Source organism: Erythrolamprus reginae, chromosome 7, assembly GCF_031021105.1.
Source record: "Erythrolamprus reginae isolate rEryReg1 chromosome 7, rEryReg1.hap1, whole genome shotgun sequence".
In the NCBI taxonomy this organism is placed as follows: Eukaryota; Metazoa; Chordata; class Lepidosauria; order Squamata; family Dipsadidae; genus Erythrolamprus; species Erythrolamprus reginae.
Window position 1 is genome coordinate 7,519,283 of NC_091956.1, and position 24,593 is coordinate 7,543,875.

The 24,593-nt window shown below is 43.0% G+C and overlaps 1 protein-coding gene across 4 annotated transcripts in view; it reads left to right on the forward strand.

The window, feature by feature from the left end:
* The window catches only part of SEPTIN11 (septin 11), a 125,359-nt gene that overhangs the window by 97,226 nt on the left and 3,540 nt on the right, over positions 1–24,593 (forward strand). The window contains exons 8-11 of one of the 4 annotated variants that reach the window (XM_070756916.1): positions 1,425–1,557; positions 3,248–3,435; positions 22,395–22,466; positions 23,829–24,301. In XM_070756916.1, the coding sequence (XP_070613017.1) occupies positions 1,425–1,557; positions 3,248–3,435; positions 22,395–22,419 (346 nt within the window). In that variant the 3' untranslated portion in view covers positions 22,420–22,466; positions 23,829–24,301. Of the gene's footprint in view, positions 1–1,424; positions 1,558–3,247; positions 3,436–11,105; positions 13,673–22,394; positions 22,467–23,828; positions 24,302–24,593 lie in introns of those variants that run through there. The other 3 variants (XM_070756917.1, XM_070756919.1, XM_070756918.1) reach the window with 3 other exon arrangements.

Genomic DNA, 24,593 nt, shown 5'->3' on the forward strand with positions numbered 1-24,593 from the left:
GAAGATAAAGGATAGAAATTCAAATGTATTATCTTTTATTTAAGTCTGGCATGATATATATATGCCAGAATTAAATCGCTCCTCCTCCCTTCCTCCCCACCAGGTTTTTAAGGAAGAGGTTAGAATCGCCCAACGCTGTTTTTATTTGAATTAAAAACAAGTTGATTTCGGTCGTGGTTTGTCTTGGGAAAAGCAGTTTGTTCGTGCCAAGAGTTAAATTTGGCTTCTAAATGGCACGTTGAGAGATGCTTCCCAGTTAACCAAACAAAACTTCCGGAACAAAGCTTTATTTGAACAAAAAAATACGATTCATATATTAACTAATTTATTATTTTTCCTTAATGACCACTGTGACCTTTGGAGGAACTTGTGAAGGCACACACGCAAATTGTAGGTTCCCTGGAATATTTCTAGGTGATAAATTAGAGATTTAAGCTCTCTGGGCTGCTAATTTGTCTCATATAAGTTAGTTTGGGGTAGTAGTAATGACACCAGACTAGAAACTGGAATACAGTGAGTTCTAGTCTCGCCTTAGGCATGAAACCCAGTTGGGTGACTTTGGGTCAATGTATTTGTTTGTTTGTTTGTTTATTAGATTTGTATGCCGCCCCTTTCCGTAGACTCGGGGCGGCTCACAACACAATAAAAACAGTTCATGACAAATCTAATAATTTACAATTTAAGATATTTTAAAAACCCCATTATTAAGCAGACATACATACAAGCATACAATTACCAGGAGATGGTGAGTTGTTGTTTTTGTTGTTTGTTTGTTTGTTTACTTACTTACTTACTTACTTACTTACTTACTTACTTACTTACTTACTTACTTACTTACTTATTAGATTTGTATGCCGTCCCTCTCCGTAGTCTCGGGGCAGCTTACACCAATGATAAAAAAAACAATATATAATGACAAATCTAATAGTTAGAATCTAAAATAACAATAATACATTTAAAAAGTCTAAAAAACAAGAAACCCCAATATATAAAAACATACATACAGTCATATCATGCACAAAAAACTACACAGGCACAGGGAGATATTTCAGTTCTCCCACGCTTGACGGCAGAGGTGGGTTTTATGGAGTTTACGAAAGGCAAGGAGGGTTCTTGTCCCGACTTAGATATGAAAGCAGCTAGGTGACTTTGGGGCATAAAACCCAGAATTTTGCACGGAACTTGTGAGATTTTGCTTATGCGCATGTGCAGAATCTTGTACGGAGAACAAAAGGCTTACTGTCTTCCTCTTCCGTTCGTAGAGATTTTATTCATTTATAATTTATCATTTTTAGAGTTTTTCAAAAGAATCCCTTCTGGTGTTAAAGGTTGTCTTCTTTTTCTCCCCTTCCTTCCTTATTTCTCTTTTCCTCTCGACACTTCCAAACATTCCCTTACGGGGGGGTCATTGTGTTGGAAACAAGCCTGCAAGAAACCTACGAAGCCAAGAGAAACGAATTTCTGGGTGAACTTCAGAAGAGAGAAGAAGAAATGAGGCAGATGTTTGTCATGAGAGTGAAGGAGAAAGAAGCAGAGCTGAAGGAAGCAGAAAAGGATGTAAGTAGAACAAAGGCTGTCGGACAGGGGAATAAGAATATGCACTGCTCAAAAAAAATAAAGGGAACACTTAAAAAACAGAATATAACTTCAAGTCAATCAAACATCTGTGGAAATCCAACTGTCCACTTTGGAAGCAAGACTGATTGACCGTCAACTTCACCTGCTGTTGTGCACGTTCAACTTTGTACAGAACAAAGTGTTCAATGAGAATATTTCATTCATTCAGATCTAGGATGTGTCCTTTGAGGGTTCCCTTTGTTTGTTTTTGAGCAGTGTACAGTGATACCTCATCTTACAAACGCCTCGTCATACAAACTTTTCGAGATACAAACCCGGGGTTTAAGATTTTTTTGCCTCTTCTTATAAACTATTTTCACCTTACAAACCCACCACCGCCGCTGGGATGACCCGCCTCTGGACTTCCGTTGCCAGCGAAGCACCCGTTTTTGCACTGCTGGGATTCCCCTGAGGCTCCTCTCCATGGGAAACCCCACCTCCGGACTTCTGTTGACAGCGAACCACTTGTTTTTGCGATGCTGGGATTCCCCTGCTGGGATTCCCCTGCTGGGATTCCCCTGCAGCATCGCAAAAACACAGAGGTCCGGAGGTGAGGTTTCCTATGGAGGGGAACCTCAGGGGAATCCCAGCAGCGCAAAAACGGGCGCTTTGGCTGGCAAAAGGGGTGAATTTTGGGCTTGCACGCATTAATCGCTTTTCCATTGATTCCTATGGGAAACATTGTTTCTTCTTACAAACTTTTCACCTTAAGAACCTTGTCCCGGAACCAATTAAGTTTGTAAGACAAGGTATCACTGTATATATTGTTGCATTTGTAATGTACGACGCCTTTATTTATTTATTTATTTATTTATTTATTTATTTATTTATTTATTTATTTAATTGGATTTGTATGTCGCCCCTCTCCAAGGACTCGGGGCAGCTCACAGCATATATAGAAACAGAACAATAATGTAATCCAATTACAGTGTTCCCTCAATTTTCGCGGGGGATGGATTTAATAATAATTAATAATAATAAATAATAATAATAATTATTATTATTATTATCAATACAACACAGCAAACTATGCTGGATTTTATATTTCATCACCAGTCGGGCGCTTCACAAGTACCTAGGACTGCTATTCATCATCTATTTATTATTATTAATAGATAGATGATGGATGGATGGATGGATAGATAGATAGATAGATAGATAGATAGATAGATGAGAGATGGATGGATAGATAGATAGATAGATAGATAAGTAGATAGATAAGTAGATAGATAAGTAGATAGATAGATAGATAGATAGATAGATAGATAGATAGATAGATAGATAGATAGATGGATGAGAGATGGATGGATAGATAGGTAGATAGATAGATAGATAGATAGGTAGATAGATAGATAGATAGATAGATAGATAGGTAGATAAGTAGATAGATAGATAGATAGATAGATAGATAGATAGATAGATGAGAGATGGATGGATAGATAGATAAGTAGATAGATAGATAGATAGATAGATAGGTGAGAGATGGATAGATAGATAGATTAGATAGATAGATAGATAGATAGATAGATAGATAGATAGATAGATAGATAGATAGATAGATAGATAAAATATTTCCCTTATCCGGTGACTGTCCCGTCTTCCTCTCCTTTTGCCCTTTCCCTCCGAGCAGCTTCACGAGAAGTTCGACCATCTAAAGCGGACTCACCAAGAGGAGAAGAAGAAGGTAGAAGACAAGAAGAAGGAACTCGAGGAGGAGCTGAACAACTTCCAGAAAAAGAAAGCGGCCGCTCAGCTACTACAGTCGCAGAGCCAACAGGCGAGCTCTCAACCCACCAAGAAGGACAAGGACAAGAAAAAGTAAGCCGTTGTCCGAGGTTGAGCTCTGTGGGCTTCTGTTCCAGTGTGCTATCTTCTGTTGCATGTCTGTATTGGCTTCTTCCCATTACCAAACTGGAAACTGGGCTTCCACACTTCTAAACCCAGACTGAATTTTTTTTTCTTTTTTGAAACACTATTTTTCCAAGGGGGGGGGAACCGAACAAGGGTGGGAGGGCACAGGGGTTCGACTTTATTTTTTTATACCTGAAATATTTTTTGACTTAGGGTTTGTTTTTCCAACGAGATATGGTAAGCAGAGACCGAAAGCTAAGCCACGCAATTTGGCTTTAATACACCGTACTAACCTATTTTTTGGATAACTTACGTGACACCCAGGAGCTGTTAAATTCTCACTGTCTTCTCTGGTAAAGTTCTTTAAAAGTGTTTGCTAATTGTGGTAGAAATCCCAAAACAGGAGAGGTTGATGCTAGTGTGACATTCTCTTGGGTGTGGAACCTAGGAGCGAAGGGTTTGTGACTTTGGACCTTGGGAAGACTGAGAATTACAGTAGTACCTCTAGATACGAGCTGCTCCACATGCGAGTACAGTGATCCCTCGAGTTTCGCGATCTCGATCTTCGCGAAACGCTATATCGCGATTTAAAAAAAAATATTAATTTTAAAAAAAACCACTTCCGGGTTTGGCTTCGGGAGTTAGCTGGGAAGCGGCGCGGCTGTTTTAAAAGGTCGCAGCCGGCCTGGGGGGCTTCCCAGCACCCCCCCCGAACCCCCAACCCGGGTTCGGGGGGGTGCTGGGAAGCCCCCCAGGCCGGCTGCGACCTTTTAAAACAGCCGCGCCGCTTCCCAGCTGAGTCCTGAAGCCAAACGCCAAAGGCGAACTTCCGTATTTGGCTTCGGGAGTCAGCTGGGAAGCGGCGCGGCTGTTTTAAAAGGTCGCAGCCGGCCTGGGGGGCTTCCCAGCACCCCCCCCGAACCCCCAACCTGGGTCTTCCCGGCCGCCCACGCAAAGGGGAAACCCCGGCTCCTCGCTGATGCCCGCCGCTCGCCCGCCTGCCAGCAAGAGGGGGAAGACCCAGGGAAGGTTCCTTCGGCCGCCCAGCAGCTGATCTGCTCGGTAGCGCAGCAGCAGCGAGGAGCCGAATCGGGGTTTCCCCTTTGCGTGGGCGGCGGGGAACCCAAACTCCACCATCTACGCATGCGCGGCCATAGAAAAAAGGCCGCGCATGCGCAGATGGTGTTTTTACTTCCGCAACCCTACATCGCGAAAAATCGATTATCGCGAGGGGTCTTGGAACGGAACCCTCGCGATAATAGAGGGATCACTGTATTCCAAGTTACGAGCTGAGACGCGAGCAAAATTTCTGTTCGACACCCGAGCTCAAATTCGGGATACGAGCCGAGCGTCCACTAGGTGGCGCAATAATTCCATTTTTTTCCAGTTATCTCTTCCATCTTTTCCAGTTAGCGCGAAAAGCCAAATCTAAATGCATTCGTTCGAGATACGAATTGATCGACAAACGAGGTCGGCTCTGGCACGAATTAAACTCGTATGTCGAGGTACCACTGTACTGAGGTTTTACTTTACCAACAGTTGAGGAAGAGAAAATTAATAGCTGGAGACAGAGGGGAGAGGAGGGGAGGAAGAGAGATGTGAACCTGTGGTCCAATCTCTTAATTTTATCTAATGATGGGTTTTCTTGTGCCAAAGATCTGAAAGAGGAAGCAACACCTACAGTCTGAACTCTCTGTAGAGGGTTAATTAAATAGCAAAGCACAACATTGGGAAACAGCACAACATTAATCCTATTTGATGGGCTCCCATTGCACAGTGGGGTTTTTGGGGGGGGTTGGGGGGGAAGGTAATTTGAGGCCTTGGTGACATGAGAGGGTGTTCCATTTGCTGTGGAAGTGGAACAATCAGTGCCAAGCGTAGAACATGGGTGGATCTCGTAAAATTGGCTGTATGAGGTTCATTATGCATTTCTCTTGGGATAGAAACGTATTTGAACCGCAAGGAAGATGGAGTAAAACAATGGTCTCCAACCGTGGCAACTTTAAGACTTGTGGACTTCAACTCCCAGAATTCCTCCGCGAGCTTGGCAAGGGTAACATTGCAAGTAGAACTCCAGGTGGTTTTTTGGGTAGATTTTCACCTGAAAAACAGGCAGGGCATTGAACGCTGATAGTTGTGACTGCCACCTTGACTTTATGTCCCTGTGGACCATTCCTCTTAGTAGCCATAAGAAGCAGCATTAATATGTGGATCAGTAGATTGTTAGATGCCGAGTTCCCAATGTAACATTAGTCAATCGAAAAGCATTTTCGTATCCATTCCATTCTTTTCTTTTTTTAAGATTAAGTTGTTTTTCTTCCTATCATAAGTAGAATGTAAATTAGGTGCTATCTTAACTTCGAGAAATTTTCCTAGCTTTGCTTTGCTGGCTGAGGAATTCTGGGAGTTGAAGTCCACAAGTCTTAAAGTGTCCAAAGTTGGAGGCTGCTGGAGTAAAGCATAACTGACTTGGCTTTGCCCAGGTAACAGGACCCTCCCTCTCCATTTTCAGTGATTTGTCTCCCTCTGGTGGCCACCGGGGTTTCATTTAGATCCTTCGTACAACCTTCTTCACATTCTAGATCAGGGGCGTCAAATTCGATTTCATTGAGGGCCACATTAGGGTTGTGTTTGACCTCCAGGGGCTGTGTTGGGAGTGGCCAGTTCGATATCAGGGGCACCTGTGTTGGCCTGAGTGCTCTGCCAGCAAAAACGGGCTCCCGAGCTCCGTTTTTGGTTGCGATAACCTCCTGCAATCCTCCACCAGCGAAAACAGAGCTTGGGAGGGCCACCCTGAGCTCTGTTATAGGTTGCAATGGTTTCATCCATCCGCAGCCCTCCCAGGCTCTCTCTTCACCAGCAGAGGCACACCACAGGCCAATCCTTTGCTATTTCCAGGGCAACCCCATGGGCCAAATCTAAGCACCCCATGGGCCAGATCCAGCCCTCCAGGCCTTGAGTTTGACACCTCTGTTCTACATCAGTGTTTCTCAACCCTGGCAATGTGTGGACTTCAACTCCCAGAATTCTTTCGCTGGCATGCTGCCTAGCAAATTTGGGGAACTGAACTCCACACATCTTCGATTTGTCAAGATTGAAAAACTATGGATCAAACTCTCGGAATTCTTTGCAATGAACACGTTGGCTAGGAAACGCTGAGAATTGGTGTCCGGGCATAAATATTCCATGGAGGCAAAAATCAGAGCGATTGAAAAAAAAATCAACCATTTTGTGCAGTGGACATTGGACAACCTAACCTGTCCCAAACAATGTGCTTTCCTTCTTTTACATTGATGCTCCTGAAAGTCACAAAATAACTTTGGAGGGAGAAAAATCCAATTGTGTATCCATACATCTGCTCCTAATCATGTTTTGCATTGGTTAATGGTTTTGAAGGCTGGTGATGTATGAACAGCGCCAATAAATACGGAACTGTACACGGGACCTTTATAAAGTGTGGCTATGAGAATGACTTGAAGGAGCAATCTAATGTCCTTGAGATATCACCTGAAAGAAGATTACTGCAAGTGGCTTTTCTGAGTTGAGGAGGCATGGTTAGTTAACCACCCATTGCTAAGTTTGCCAACCAGGGTTCAGCTTCTTTGCCACCTGAGCCAATATTGGGGTCCCTGGGTGCTCACAGAATGGTAATGAAAGTCAAAATGGGAAGCATAACATTGCAAGCAAAACTCCAGATGGGGTTTTTTTTGTAGATTTTCCACCTGAAAAGCAGACAGGGCATTGAACACTGATAGTTGTGACTGCCATCTTGACTTTATGTCCCTGTGGACCATTCCTCTTAGTAGCCATAAGAAGCAGCAGTGAGATTGATAAAGTATTTGGATCCAAAGACTGTTAGCTGCCTAGTTCCCAACTTAACGTTAGTCAGTCGAAAAGCATTTTCGTATCCATTCCATTCTTATATTTTTTTAAGAGTCCCAAATGTGGATTAAGTTTTTCTTCCTACCATAAGTAGAATATAAATTAGGTGCTATCTTAATGCCTAGAAATTTTTCTAGGACAATTATAAATATTTGTGGCTAGGTAACATTTTTAAAAAAGGTATAATATGTACTTCTTTGTACGGATATATAAAGGGAGCCAGAATTGTTTTGCCAAATACTTTTGGAGTACAAAAGATGCTAACTAATTTGTGACATTTCTATAAAATGTAAAATAACTGCCAAGGTAATATAATACTTCCTCCATTGGTTGATTTAGATTCCCTGGAAGTTTATTCTCCCAAAAGGTGTATGGTATTTAACAAGGCATGATTATTTGTTTTTGCTAAGGCAGACTGCTCTTTGCTGTTAGGGGCCTTCAAAATTGCAAACTGTACAAAGAGCAAAATTAAATTTGGATTGATAGCATCTGTGCTTCACCTCTGCTTTCCTAAGAAGCAGCGATGAATGTGTAGACGAGAACGTTAACCATTTTTTAAATGAAGGATTCTATTTTTGATAACGGCTACATGCTGCCAATGTGCAAACGTTGCGCGCTTGAGCAGTGTGCAAAACGGGTGTGAAGTTCTACCTTTGTAGATTATGATTGTGTTCAAATGAAGGATTCTTTGATGGCACTGTTTCACAAAGAAGAAGCTGTGCGTTGTGTGTATGTACACAGACCGCAGTGTTTGTGGGGGGAAAATCCTTTTGAATTGCCACACCGCTGGTATGGACCGAACGTGGCTGGCCGGTGAGGTCATAATAACCGATATAAACATTATCTCTGATTCACATCGATTATGTCTTTTTTTGGTTGATGTATTTATGGGGACATCCCAGATTCAGTCCGATTTGCAAATAAAGATTTTAATGGAGGAGATTGTTTCAGCCTAAAAATCATTGCCACAATACTGCATGATTTCAGCCTACACTTGGATGTTGTTCTGACCTAGGTTTCACAGAATCACAAGCAGACTCCTTGTTCCACTAAAACCCCTTTTTAATTTATCTAGTGTGAATTCCTCTCGTTCACATCCAGCAAAGTCAAAGAGGAATTTACAACCACAGAGCTTATCAGGCTCAGAGAATTGCCCAGCCGATATTTCCCAAACACAATGCCGTACAAGAAAATACAGTGGTACCTATATTTAATAATAATAATAATAATAATAATAATAATAATAATAATAATAATAATAATAATAAAAAATAAAAATAAAAAACAACAACAATAATCCAAAGTGCAGACTCTGTAAAGAAACAGATGAAACAATCGATCACATACTCAGCTGCTGCAAAAAGATCGCACAGACGGACTACAAGCATAGACACGATGCTGTGGCACAGATGATCCACTGGAACTTGGGCCGGAACCACCATTTACCAGTGGCAAAGAACTGGTGGGATCATAAGCCCGAAAAAAGTGGTCGAAAATGAGCAAGCAAAACTACTGTGGGACTTCTGACTTCAGACTGACCGAATTCTGAAGCATAACACACCAGACATCCTGATTGTGGAGAAAAAGAAAGTATGGATCATCGACATCGCAATCCCAAGAGACAGCAGAATTGAGGAGAAGCAGCTAGAGAAATTAGTGAAATACAAAGATCTAAAAATCGAGCTGCAACGACTCTGGCATAAGCCCATGAAAGTGGTCCCAGTGGTTCTTGGCATGCTGGGCGCATCGACAAAGGATCTCAGCGGACATTTGAAAACCATCGGAATTGACAAAATCTCCACCTGTCAATTGCAAAAGGCCGCTTTACTGGGATCGGCAAACATAATTCGCCGCTACATGACGCAGTCCTAGGTGCTTGGGAAGCGCCCGACTGGTGATGAAATACGAAATCCAGCATAGTGATCTCGTTTGCTGTGTTGTATTGAAATAATAATAATAATAATAATAATAATAATAATAATAATAATAATAGTAGTAGTAATAGTAGTAGTAGTAGTAGTAGTAGTAGTAGTAGTAGTAATAATAATAATAGTAATAATTTATTAGATTTGTATGCCGCCCCTCTCCGAAGACTCGGTACCAATTTGGTAGGAATAAATAGGTACCAATTTGGTGGGAAGGTAACAGTGTTCCATGCACCTGTGGTGTGTAGCCTTGCTGGCCATGTGACTACGGACAATGTCTTTGGACAATGCTGGTTCCCTTGACCAACAAACCGACATGAGCCCTGTGTCTCAAACTTAGGCACAACTGGACAGGGAAACTTTTTTTGTTTTGCAACGCAGAATATTTATGGTGTATCCCTGTTGCGAAGATCAATGTTTTGGGTATCAAGAAACGGTTCTGCTTCAACATAAGAGTCTAATGGGGCTACCTCTGAAGAGCATTTGGAAACTACAAGTTGTGCAGAATGCAGCCACACAGTCATGGGCCTTCCCATGCCCCTGTTTCTCCAGCACTCCGCAGACTACATTGGCTGCCAATTGGTTTCCGGATATGATTCAAAGTGTTGGTTATGACCTACAAAGCCCAAATGACATAGGACCAGATTATCTCCGAGACCGCCTTCTGCCGCACAAATTCCAGCGACCGGTGAGGTCCCACAGAGTTGGCCTCCTTAGGGTCCCATCGACCAAACAATGTCGGCTGACGGGACCTAGGGAAGGAGTCTTCTCTGTGGAGGCCCCGGCCCTCTGGAATCAGCTCCCTCCAGAGATTTGTACTGCCCCCCACCCTTCTCGCTTTCCACAAGAATCTGAAATCCTATTTATGCCACCAAGCTTGGGGTCACTAGACCCTAGCCTCTAGCCAACGAATGTATGGTATGTTTGTGGTTTGAATTTGAATGAATGGTTTTTAATGTTTTAGCTTTTTTTAGAATGGCTTTAGATTAGTCGTTTATGTTAATTGGATTTCAGATGTGTTATTGTATATTGTTTTTTTTATATGTTTTGAGCCACCCCAAGTCCACAGAGAGAGTTGGCATACGAGTCCAACATATGTACATACATACATACGGGGTGTGTGGTGGTTTAGATGTGAAAAATCGAGCAGTTAAGTCAGACTGCGGATCTATTAGGCTTGTTGTTTGGTCAGAAGTATCTGGTTTTTCTGAGTTTTAACCATGCAAGGGTCATCATCAGTCAATCAAAGCAACTCTGCTTTCGGACTTTCTCGGAGAAAGTGCTCCTCTGTAAAGAGTTGGCAACTTTGCTTGGCGGGTTTTGTATCCTTTGCAGGAGATAGCCGGGGTGGCGCAGCAGGTAGAGTGCTGTACTGCAGGACACTGAAGCTGACTGTAGATCTGTAGGTCAGCGGTTCAAATCTCATCACTGGCTCAAGGTTGACTCAGCCTTCCATCCTTCCGAAGTGGGTAAAATGAGGACCCGGATTGTGGGGGCAATATGCTGGCTCTGTTAAAAAAGTGCTATTGCTAACATGTTATAAGCCACCCTGAGTCTAAGGAGAAGGGAGGCATAAGGAAGGAAGGAAGGAAGACAGGGCGGCATAAAAATTGAATAAAAAAATAAATATTCCTGCAGACAAGGTGAGAAGGGAAGCGATTCGTGTTTTTTTGGCTCCCTTTTATTTTATTTCATTCTCCGAAGCGAGAAACGAATGTTAACTCTTTCTCTGCCCCCACCCCCGTTGTCCCCCTCCCTTTATTTTCCCCCCCTTTTGAGTTGCTATTATTTCTAACGTTTCTATTTTCGTGTTTGTTTTTTAATTTGCAGTTCAAGCTTCACATAAAGGCTGCCAAGTCAAAGGATGTTCCTGCAATTCCCCTGCTTTTGCAGTAATGTTGTTTCAGCCGTCTTATATCTATTCCTTGTAAACACAAATCCTCCTGAGCAGTGTTAGTATTAAGGGGGATGGTTGGTGAAGGCTTCTTCCTCCTCTTCCTCTTCCTCCTTCCCTCCTCCTCTTCCTTCCTTTCCTCCTCCTCCTCCTCCTTCTCTTTCATTCCTCCCTCCCTCCTCTTCCTCCTCCTCCTTCTCCTTTCCTCCCTCCTCCTCTTCTTCCTCCTCTTCTTCTTCCTCCTTCTCCTCTTCCCCTTCATTCCTTCCTTCGTCTTCTTCCTCCTTCTCTTTCTTTTCTTCCTCCTCCTCCTCTTCTTCCTTCCCCTCCCCTTCCTTCCTTTTCTCCTCCTCCTTCCTTCCTTTGCTCCTCCTCTTCTTCCTTCCTTCCTTCCTTCTTTCTTTCTTTCTTTCTCCTCTTCTTCTTCCTCTTCCTCCTCCTCAGACCAGCAAGGACAATGTTCTTTAAAATAGGCAAAAGGATCAAGACCAAAGAGTTCATGAATTGGGTTTCTTGGGTTCAGGGGGTCCGCAGGGAGGGAGTCAAAAAGTCCAGAGAAGAGCCCCCACCGTATAGTCAGAGTCCCTTCCCCCCCCCTTTTTTTTTTTTACATCCATCATGATCCTCCTAAAGAGATGACAGGGCTTCAATCAACGGTTGTGATCACCATATTTGAAGTTGTTTGCACAACACCACGTAGTCCTCGATTTACAATGGATCTCAAAAATCTCTGTGGCTAAGCGACAGAGTTGTTAAGCGAGTCTCGCCCCAATTTTACAACCTTCCATGCCACGGTTGTATTAAGTGGATCACTGCAGCCCTGATAAGTTAGTATAATGGAATAAACTTTCCCAAGCAATGTAGGCTGGCGGGACCGCAGGGAAGGGCCTTCTCTGTGGCCGCCCCGTCACTATGGAATAAACTCCTCCCTGATGTCTGTACTGTTCGGAGAGGGGCGGCATACAAATCTAATAAAACTTAAACTTAACTTAGTAGCCCGGTTGTTAAGTGAATCTGGCTCCTCCCATTGACCTCGCGTGTCGGAAGGTCGCCAAAGGGGGTCCATGACCTTGGGGGCATAGCAACGGGTATAAGTACAAACCGGTTGCTAAGTATCTGAATTTTGATCACATGACTGTGGGGAATGCTGCGACGGTTGCTTAGTATATACAAACGTAATAAGTCACTTTTTTCAGTGCTGTTGAACGGTCACTAAATGAATGAACGGTTGTAAGTCAAAGACTAGCCATACATCCATGGGAGACTTCCCTGTTGAGCTCTAAGTCAACGTAGATCAGTGATGGTGTTCTGCTGGCGTGTCCCAACCGCCCGTAATTACAGGGTAATTAGTCCAGAAAGACACACACCACATGATAGAAGGAAAACCAAAAGTCTTTATCAACAGAAAAGCAGAAAAAACTCCCTTTTTAAATGTCAAAGGGATTTTCTGGTACACACAAGGCACAGGTTAAATGCAATCCAATTTCTTATCCAGTAACTGGGAAATTGAGTCCAAAGTCCAGAAAGTCCACACACAGCCTTGAACAGGGAAACAGCAAAACCACGATCTTGACGAACTATGAATCAGATAAACTTCCACAAGGCTAAACCAGCACGCTGTTCTTTTTATCTGTAGCACTAATTACAGCAGCCCCACCCAACCACAGGTGGCCTCACTTATCTCCTGTAATAATCCTTCAGTTGTTCTCTCCTATGCATCACTCTACGCATGCGTGGATCCATCGTAAGTTCTTGTTCAGAATCCAGGGATGATAAGGATGATTGATCTCCTCCTGGGCTGTCTGCCAAACTCCCCCCTTCCCTGCCACTCACGCTTCCTTCGTCAGAGGAGACTTCGTCGGGAGATTCTATTGGGAGCAAAACAGACCTGTGGCATGTGGATGTCTCCTCCACCTCCACATTCCTTGGGGCAGGAGCTGGGTCAGAGCCAACCACAACAGATGGCGAACCTTTTTTTTCCCCATGTGCCAAAGGCTCACACGCGCACATACAATATCACACCTGCGCGAGTGCCCACACCCATAATTCAATGCCTGGGGAGGGCAAAAATGGCCTCCCCTGCTCCCCCAGGAGGCCCTCTGAAAGCCAGAAATAGCCTATTTCCCAACTTTCCCAAGCAATGCAGGCTGGCGGGACCGCAGGGCAGGGCCTTCTCTGTGGCCGCCCCGTCTCTATGGAATTAACTCCCCCTTGATGTCTGTACTGCTCCCACCCTATTGGCCTTCCATAAGGCCATGAAGACCTGGCTTTACCGACAAGCCTGGGGGGCCATGAACCAACAACAACGGCCAAATTGTATGAATGTTTAATATGCATGTTGCGTTAGTTTGTTATGTTTATTGGGGTTTTTAACTAATGGTTTTATAACTTAGTTTTATATTTGACTTCTTTTTACTGCCTTGTATTTTATATTGTTGTTAGCCACCCTGAGTTCTTCAGGATTAGACAACATAGAAGTCGAATAAAGAAATAATTCAATTTATTGCAATTCAATTTATTAGACTTGTTTGCCGCCCTTCTCCGAGGACCCGGAGCGGGGTCCTAAATAAATGAACAAACAAACAAACAAACTTCTGGTAGGCCAGTTTTTCACCCTATCGAGGAGCAGAGAGGACTAAAACCCAGCCCTTGACTATCCTAATGATTTCAATGGAAGCAACAGATTTATCTGGCAGTCCCACTGAAGTCAATGGGATTGCCTTCTGCATTCACATGTCATGAAGGATCTCACAAGCCTTAATTTTTAATTCCCATTAAAGCCGCTTTCGTACTTTACAAATTTGACTCTGGCCTTGGTTTTTCTTCCAGATGAAGAAGGTATTTCTCTTTAGCGTTTGAATCCTGTAATACACTGCTCAAAAAAATAAATAAAGGGCACACTTAAACAACACAATATAACGCCAAGTCAATCAAACTTCTGTGAAATCAAACTATCCACTTAGGAAGCAACACTGATTGACAATCAATTTCACCTGCTGTTGTGCACATTCAACTTTGTGAAGAACCAAGTATTCAGTGAGAATATTTCATTCATTCAGATCTAGGATGTGTTCTTTGAGTGTTCCCTTTATTTTTTTGAGGAGTGTACTATCCTTCCGCGGCTTCAGTTTGTCACACATTTTTCTCAATAATAATAATAATTTATAATTGTTCTGCCGGCGTGTCCCAACCACCCGTAATTACAGGGTAGTTAGTCCAAAAAGATACACACCACACGATAGAAGGAAAACCAGAAGTCTTTATCAACAGAAAAACAGAAAAAGCTCCCTTTTTAAATGTCAAAGGGATTTTCTGGTACACACAAGGCACAGGTTAAATGCCATCCAATTTCTCACCCAATAACTGGGAAATTGAGTCCAATTCTAAAGTCCAGAAAGTCCACATAAAGTCTTGAACAGAGAAACAGCAAAAACCACGATCTTGACGAAACTATGAATCAGATAAACTGCCACGAGGCTAAACCAGCACGCTGCTCTTTTATCTATAGCACTAATTACAGCAGCCCCACCCAACCACAGGTGGCCTCACTAATCTCCTGTAATAATCCTTCAGTTGTTCTCTCCTATGCATCACTCTATGCATGCGTGGATCTGTCATAGGTTCTTGTTCAGAATCCAGGGATGATAAGGATGATTGATCTCCTCCTGGGCTGTCTGCCAAACTCCCCCCTTCCCTGCCACTCATGCTTCCTTCGTCAGAGGAGACTTCGTCAGGAGATTCTATCGGGAGCAAAACAGACCTGTGGCATGTGGATGTCTCCCCCACCTCCACCTCCACATTCGTTGGGGCAGGAGCTGGGCCAGAGCCAACCACCACAATAATAATATAATAATTTATTAGATGTGTATGCCGCCCCTCTCCAAGGACTCGGAGCGGGCTGTATGTTTAGAAAGCCACCGTGGTCCATTTTTCTAAAGCTAAAGCAGCTGTTGTATGAGCAGAGTGCACACAGAAACATTTAGATTGAGACTAGTTGTGAATAACTACTCAGCCACGCACAGATCTACTAGCTGGAATTAAAGTTTACTTTGAGAAATAACATATTCAGATAAACAGTCTAAAGTCATATACGTAAAGTCATACATTCCTCCACTCGTAACGCAACTAGACTTACAATCCTAGGTTTAGAAAGCTTAGAACTATGTCGCCTTAAACACGACCTAAGCACAGCCCATAAAATCATCTGCTACAAGGTCCTTCCTGTCAACTACTACTTCAGCTTCAACCACAACACACTAGCACACAACAGATACAAAACTTAAAGTAAACTGCTCTAAACTCAAGTGCAGGAAATAGGACCTTAGTAACTGAGTAGTTGATGCATGGAACTCACTACCAGACTCTGTAGTATCATCACCTGACCCCCCCAAATTTTACCCTTAGACTATCCACTGTTGACCTCTCCCGATTCCTAAGAGGTCAGTAAGGGGCGTGCATAAGTGCCCCAGCGTGCCTTCTGTCCCCTGTCCTAGTGTTTCTCTTTTTTACATAATATTTCCAAATATTATCAGGTAGGTAGTCTTTCTTACCAGTTGTATTTGTCATAATCAGCAAACAAAGATACCAAGCTTAAAACGCATTTTAACTGTAATACATAACTACAACACAGCATGCAGAGAGGGTGACTCAGAGAAATAAGGTATAAACTCTTGCTCCCTCTTGTGGCAGTTTACAACACCTGCAGCCAAGATATTGCCAACCCAAAAGTTATGGACAGAGTCCTAACAGCAGCAATGAAAATAACTCCAGTCTTTGAATAACTGTATGAATTATGTCTTTCCAAAAGCCTCCAAGCTATTAACAATAACAAAAGCAGAGTTGGAAGGGACACCTTGGAGGTCTTCTAGTCCAACCCTCTGGGAGAAGCCTCCGTGCGGCCTCTCTAGGAATCTCCTGGGAGGAAACAGGGCCGGAAAAGACAGGGAGAAGCCTCTGTGGGGCCGCTCTAGGAATCTCCTGGGAAGAAGCAGGGCCTGAAAAGGTGAGAAGAAGCCTCTGTGGGGCCTCTCTGGGAATCTCCTGGGAGGAAACAGGGCCAGAAAAGGTGGGGAGAAGCCTCTGTAGGGCCTCTAGAATCTCCTGGGATGAAACAGGGCCAGAAAAGGCGGGGAGCATCCTCCGTGGGGCCTCTCTAGGAATCTCCTGGGAGGAAACAGGGTCTCCACCCTCCCTGTGGTTTCTCCAATCGCATGCATTATTTGCTTTTACATTGATTCCTATGGGAAAAATTGCTTCTTCTTACAAACTTTTCTACTTAAGAGTCCGGTCACGGAACAAATTAAGTTCGTAAGTAGAGGTACCACTCTACTCAAAAGTGTAAATTTTGCCTGCCAATCTTTTCTCCAGTGAGTTGAGATGACACCTGTCACAATCTGTAGATGACATTGGTGAAATTGAAGCTTGGTGTGAATTCTGGGAATTGTCCCAACTAGCTAGAGTAACTTTTCTTGTTTCCTGTAACTTCAGACAATGATAGGAATCTTGGTTTGGCAAATGGTTTAAAACTGCACTTTTCCAAGGAAAAAAACCAAAGTTGTGAGTATTGAGCTAGTTGAAAACCAGTGAAAACTTTCAGCATAGACCCTCGGATGGGGAAAGAGGGAAGCTATTTTGCCAGAATGATTTTTTAAAAAACTTTCATCATTGTTAAATGTCAGTGCTGGCAAAGTGGAATGTACAAATAAAATTGTTCTGCCGGCGTGTCTCAACAACCCGTAATTACAGGGTAATTAGTCCAGAAAGACACACACGACACGATAGAAGGAAAACCCAAAAGTCTTTATCAACAGAAAAACAGAAACAGCATCCTTTTTAAATGTCAAAGGGATTTTCTGGTACACACAAGGCACAGGTTAAATGCAATCCAATTTCTCACCCAATAACTGGAAAATTGAGTCCAATTCTAAAGTCCAGAAAGTCCACACACAGTCTTGAACAGCAAAAACCACGATCTTGACGAAACTATGAATCAAATAAACTGCCATGAGGCTAAAAGAGCAGGCTGCTCTTTTATCTGTAGCACTAATTACAGCAGCCCCACCCAACCACAGGTGGCCTCATTTTCTCTTGTAATAATCCTTCAGTTGTTGTATCCTATGCATCACTCTACGCATGCGTGGATGTGTCATAAATTCTTGTTCAGAATCCAGGGATGATAAGGATGATTGATCTCCTCCTGGGCTGTCTGCCAAACTCCCTTCTTCCAAGTCATCCCCACCTTCTTCTTCTTCCAAGGAAACTTCACTACCTGACTCTGTCGGCCATAAAACAGGCCTATAACATGTTGATGTTTCCCCTGCATCCACCTCCACATTCCTTGGGGCAGGAGCTGGGCCAGAGCCAACCACAACAAAAATATATCCTCTGTTTTTTTAAGTTCTGCAAAGATGAAGTGTTGAATTATTTCTGTTCTCCTGTGCTGGATGGATTATTTTCCTTTCTGATATATTCTAAGAGGTGACTCCTATTTAGCTCCTTGGCTTGTCAATCTCTTTGTTTTTCAGGTGATGTCCTACCAAATTTGTCGCTGCCTGTAACTTAGTAGTCTCCTGTTTCTTGCTTTTTTTAAAACTGCTTTTTGAATATACACTGCTCAAAATAAATAAATAAAGGGAACACTTAAACAACACCATATAACTCCAAGTAAATCAAACTTCTGTAAAATCTGTGAAATCAAACTGTCCACTTAGGAAGCAACACTGATTGACAATCAATTTCACATGCTGTTGTGCGCATTCAACCTTGTACAGAACCAAGTACAGTGATACCTCATCTTACAAACGCCTCATCATACAAACTTTTCGAGATACAAACCCAGGGTTTAAGATTTTTTTTGCCTCATCTTACAAACTATTTTCACCTTGCAAACCCACCGCCGCTGCTGGGATGCCCCACCTCCGGACTTCCGTTGCCAGCGAAGCACCCGTTTTTGCGCTGCTGGGATTTCCCTGAGGCTCCCCTCCATGGGAAACACCACCTCCGGACTTCCGTGTTTTTGTGATGCTGCAGGGGAATCCCAGCAGCGCAAAAACGGGTGCTTCGCTGGCAAGGGAAGTCAAGAGGTGGGGTTTCCCAGCAAGGGGAGCCTCAGTAAAATCGCAGCATTGCAAAAACACAGAGGTCCGGAGGTGGGGTTTCAAGGACTTCGGTGTTTTTGCAATGCTGCAATTTCACTGAGGCTCCCTTCGCTGGGAAACCCCACCTCTGGAGCTGGGGTTTCCTATGGAGGGGAATCTCAGGAGAATCCCAGCAGTGCAAAAACGGGCGTTTCGGCTGGCAAAAGGGGTGAGTTTTGGGCTTGCACGCATTAATCGCTTTTCCATTGATTCCTATGGGAAACATTGTTTCGTCTTACGAACTTTTCATCTTAAGAACATCGTCCCGGAACCAATTAAGTTTGTAAGACAAGGTATCACTGTATTCAATGAGAACATTTCATTCATTCAGATCTAGGATGTGTTATTTGAGTGTTCCCTTTATTTTTTTGGGTAGTATATATCCCAGTCCGCTGAGTCTTTGCTCACTTTCCACATTGCTTCTCCTTTCCAACAGTTGAGATGAATTTTAAGGTTTTCTTGCTCTTAACTAATGCAAAAACTAACCCATGATGGAGCTTGATCTTCCTTCAATTAAACATGTTTTTGTTTGGGTGGGGTGGGAGGTAACAGACTGAGCGTGGTATTGAGCAATCTAGGGTGTCTTCCTCAAAATCGGTAACTTTAAACCGTATAGATTCCAACTCCCAGAATTCCCCAGCCAAGCTGTCTGGCTGGAGGATTCTGGGAGTTGAAGTCCGTAACAGCTTAAAGTGGCCAGGATTGAGGAACACCAGGCTAGGGAGTAAAATAGCCAAAAAGCTTTTGCACTGCTCAAAAACATAAAGGGGACACTTAAAGAACACAATATAACTCCAAGTCAATCAAACTTCTGTGAAATCAAACTGTCCACTTAGGAAGCAACGCCGATTGATAATCAATTTCATTTTATTGTCAGCACATTCAACTTTGTACAGAACAAAGTATTCAATGAGAATATTTCATTCATTCACATCTAGATTGGGTTCTTGGAGTGTTCCCTTTATTTTTTTTGAACAGTATATGGGGAATGGATACAGGAACTGGGCATGGCTATTCTAGTGAAAAGAAGGACCAGGGGAGATATTGATAAGGAGTCTTCCAATATTTGAGTGGCTGCCACCGAGAGGAGGCGGTCAAGCTATTTTCCAAAGCACCTGAAGGCCAAACAAGGAATAATGGATGGAAACTGACCCAAGGAGACATTCGACCTAGAAATAAAGAGAAATGTTCTGAGAGTGAGACCAATGGAATATCTTTGCCTTCAGAAGTTGTGGGAGTTTCATCATTGGAAGCGTTTAAGAAGAGCCTGGATCTGTCAGAAATGGTGTAGTGGGAAAGGGTTGGACTTCATCAGTGTTTCCCAACCCTGGCCACTTGAAGATATCTGGACTTCAACTCCCAGAATTCCCCAGCCAGCATTCGAGTTGAAGTCCAAATACAGTGATGCCTCGTCATACAAACTATTTTCACCTTACAAACCCACCAACGCTGCTGGGATGCCCCACCTCCGGACTTCCGTTGCCAGTGAAGCACCCTTTTTTGCGCTGCTGGGATTTCCCTGAGGCTCCCCTCCATGGGAAACCCCACCTCCGGACTTCCGTTGCCAGTGAAGTGGTCGTTTTTGCGCTGCTGGGATTTCCCTGAGGCTCTCCTCCATGGGAAATCCCACCTCCAGACTTCCGTTGCCAGCAAAGCGTTCATTTTTGCACTGCTGGGATTCCCCTGAGACTCCCGTCCATGGGAAACCCCACCTCCGGACTTCCGTAGCCAGTAAAGCACCCATTTTTGCGCTGCTGGGATTCCCCTGAGGTTCCCCTCCATGGGAAACCCCACCTCTGGACTTCCGTTGCCAGCGAAGCACTCGTTTTTGCGCTGGTGGGATTTCCCTTAGGCTCCCCTCCATGGGAAACCCCACCTCCGGACTTCCATTGCCAGCGAAGTGCTCATTTTTGCGCTGCTGGGATTCCCCTGCAGCATTGCAAAAACGCAGAAGTCCGGAGGTGGGGTTTCCCATGGAGGGGAGCCTCAGGGGAATCCCAGCAGCGCAAAAACGGGCGCTTCTGCTGGCAAAAGGGGTGAGTTTTGGGCTTGCCTGCATTCATCGCTTTTCCATTGATTCCTATGGGAAACATTGTTTCGTCTTACAAACATTTCACCTTAAGAACCTCATCCTGGAACCAATTAAGTTTGTAAGACAAGGTATCACTGTATCTTCAAGTGGCCAAGGGTAGGAAACACTGGACTAGATGACCTACAAGATCCCTTCCAACTCTTGTTAATCTGCATCTATCTTATTGATCTCTGCTGGTAGACTGTATAACTTTCCCAAGCTTGAAAACTGGAGCCAGTTTCCAAACTATGCCGTTCAACGCCTTTTGTGTGATTCTCTGGAGCTTCGGTGCTTTGTTATGGTGTGTGCTTCTGCCAGCCGTGTCTTATCTGTGTCCTATTTGTCGTTGGCTTCTGTGCCTGCTGAAATTTGTTCTTCTCCTGCTTAGTTTTGGGGAGCTTTTGTGTGACACCTCAGGGTACATGCACACTGGTTTGGGGAGATGTTAGACAAAGAGGTAGTTTTCACCTGTGTTGGAAAGTGAACCCATCAGTCCTTCTAAGCCAGAGATCACACAACCCCAGGATGCTGCAACTGTCATTAAGTATTGAGGGCCACACAATATGGACTTCGTAATACTTGCAACGTGGGTTTTTTGTAGTACGGATACAGTAGCCAGCTGACTTGGGCTTTCTTGTACAGTGTTCCCTCGATTTTCGCGGGTTCGAACTTCACGAAAAGCCTATACTTTTCAAAAATATTAATTAAAAAAATACTTTGCAGTTTTTTCCCCTATACCATGGTTTTTCCTGCCCGATGACGTCATATGACATCGCCAAACTTTTGTCCGCCTTTAATAAATATTTTTTTAAAATAAACTTTAATAAATAAACATGGTGAGTAATAATCTAAATGGTTGCTAAGGGAATGGGAAATTGTAATTTAGGGGTTTAAAGTGTTAAGGGAAGGCTTGTGACACTGTTCATAGACAAAAATAGTGTATTTACTTCCGCATCTCTACTTCGCGGAAATTTGACTTTCGCGAGTGGTCTCGGAACGCAACCCCCGCAAAAATCGAGGGAACACTGTATTTTTAAAGCTTGCGGCAAATCATTAACTAAACAATTTTGAAAAATGGCAAAGTTAAAATACAAAAAAAGCCATGTTAGTTATTATTATTATTATTATCTTGTAATTGCATCATCAGGCCATAGGGTAAATATCCTACAAGAAGGTTGGTGGAAGTAAACAGGATGCAAATGTCTATGTACACAGGATTGACAGCCCTCATTCCAGCCCTAATAAATCAGGGCTCCCCAATCTCCAGCCCACAGCCTGTTGGGAACCAGGTTGTACAAACAGCAGATGAACACACAAATCTCCACTTGTTTAATTGCCCAAAACCATTCCTTCTCTCCTTTACTGCTTTTGCCAGTCTGCAGAAACGAAAAATTGGGGACTGCTACATTAAAGGGTAATAAATGGAGGCTATGTCTCTTATTTGCAACCTTTAGTTGATTAGAAAAACTAAATAACGAAACTAGGATCTTATCCTGCTTTATTATTATTATTATTATTATTATTATTATTATTATTATTTATTAGATTTGTATGCCGCCCCTCTCCGCAGACTCGGGGCGGCTCACAACAACAACAAAGACAATGTAAGAACAAATCTAATAATTAAAAAAAAACTAAAAACCCCATTATTAAAAGCAAGCATACACACAAACATACCATGTATAAACTGTATAGGCCCGGGGAGGTGTCTCAGTTCCCCCATGCCTGACAGCAGAGATGGGTCTTAAGAACTTTACAAAAGGCAAGGAGGGTGGGGGCAGTTCTAATCTCCCGGGGGAGCTGGTTCCAGAGGGTTGGGGCCGCCACAGAGAAGGCTCTTCTCCTGGATCCCGCCAAACGACATTGTTTAGTCGACGGGACCTGGAGAAGGCCAACTCTGGGACCTAACTGGTCACTGGGATTTGTGCGGCAGAAGGCGGTCCTGGAGATATTCTACTATGTGTAGTTTGCCTACACTTGTTTTTCCTTTCTGTATCTATCTATGCCTTTCTTCACAGTAACCCTTGGCTGTGCACAGAATAATGTCTCTCCTCCTCACCACTTTTTGGGGATGTGCTTTCACTCTGCATGTAAGTACAGCTCGAGAAGAAAAGTTTGTCTGTTTTTCTGGAAGGAGCTCACAGGCATAATAATGAATATGGTTCGAAGTGAGCGTTGAGTTGATGGAACCTTTCCTAAGAATTCCCCAGTTTCAGTGACCTCATCTACCTACACAAAGATATTGATAAAATTGAACAGGTCCAAAGGCGGGCTACAAAAATGGTGGAAGGTCTTAAGCATAAAAGGGGGAAAGGAATCCTCAATCTGAGTCTTGTATTGGCAGTTCTGTGTTAGCAGAAACTTCAGAAGAGAAGGATTTAAGGGTAGTGATTTCTGACAGTCTCAAAATGGGTGAGGAGTGCGGTCGGGCGGTAGGAAAAGCAAGTAGGATGCTTGGCTGCATAGCTAGAGGTATAACAAGCAGGAAGAGGGAGATTATTATCCCGCTATATAGAGCGCTGGTGAGACCACATTTGGAATACTGTGTTCAGTTCTGGAGACCTCACCTACAAAAAGAGATTGATACAGTTGAACGAGTCCAAAGACGGGCTACAAAAACGGTGGAAGGTCTTAAGCATAAAATGTATCAGGAAAGACTTAATGAACTCAATCTGTATATTCTGGAGGACAGAAGGGAAAGGGGGGACATGATCAAAACATTTAAATATGTCAAAGGGTTAAATAAGGTTCAGGAGGGAAGTGTTTTTAATAGGAAAGTGAACATAAGAACAAGGGGACACAATCTGAAAATGGGTGGACAGTGCAGTCAGGCGGTAGGGAGTAGAATGCTTGGCTGCATAGCTAGAGGTATAACAAGCAGGAAGAGGGAGATTGTGATCCTGCTATATAGAGCGCTGGTGAGACCCCATTTGGAATATTGTGTTCAGTTCTGGAGACCTCACCTACAAAAAGATACTGATCAAATTGAATGGGTCCAAAGACGGGCTACAAGAATGGTGAAAGGTCTTAAGCATAAAACGTATCAGGAAAGACTTCATGAACTCAATCTGTATAGTCTGAAGGACAGAAGGAAAAGGGGCGACACGATCGAAACATTTAAATATGTTAAAGGATTAAATAAGGTTCAAGAGAGAAGTGTTTTTAATAGGAAAGTGAATACAAGAACAACGGGGCATGATTTGAGGTTAGTTGTGGGAAAGATCAGAAGCAACGTGAGAAAATATTATTTGACTGAAATAATAGTAGATCCATGGGACAAACTTCCAGCAGACGTGGTTGGTAAATCCACAGTAACTGAATTTAAACATTGCCTGCGATAAACTTAGATCCATCCTAAGATAAAATACAGTACAGGAAATAGTATAAGGGCAGACTAGATGGACCATGAGGTCTTTTTTCTGCCATCAATCTTTATGTTTCTATGTTTCAAGGGTTGTTTGAATGAAGTGGGCGCAACACATTCAAAAAAATGGGATTCCTGAAGTTGAGTGCCATCCAGATACATCATCTCCAAATTTCCGGAATTCTTTGTGGTAGACAATCTTGAATGTCTGGGATTTGAAGTAGCTTCAACGTACGGGGCTGAAAATCTTAGATCCAAGATCTTTCTCCCAACTGGTTAAAGAGATCTGCTAGTACAGACTACGTTTTGCACGCAATGGCGTACTTGTGAGTTTGCGTTGTTTCTGAGCCTGTGAATTGTATGTGTGTGACTTGGCATTCTTTGGAGTTGTGTTGTTTTTACTAGAACTTTGCCTGGAAAAATGGAATCAAAATCACAGCCATACATTCTGTCTATAACTGCCCAACTTGAACCAGGCCGCATATTTTTGAAACTTATATAAAGGTTTATGTTTTTCCTTTCTCTCCCAGCTTATTGAAAAATAAAACTGTGAATAACCGTAGGAATGTATTGTTTGTATACTTCTATTTTTGTGCGGGGTTCTTTTTAAGTTTACACAACAGCCTTAAAACTATTTAGGTCTTGCTTGTCTATTACCTTTTCTATTTTGAAAATATTCTAGTTTTTAACCAGAATGAATTTTTAACCAGTTTACTGTGTCTAATAATATGTTATGTATCTGTCCGTTAAGACTTTTGTTATCAAAGTAAAAAAAAAAAAGTCTTCATTTTTTCAAAGTACACTACGGTAGTTCTGGGAATTTTCTGCATTTGAGGAACATGGGGCTTTTTGT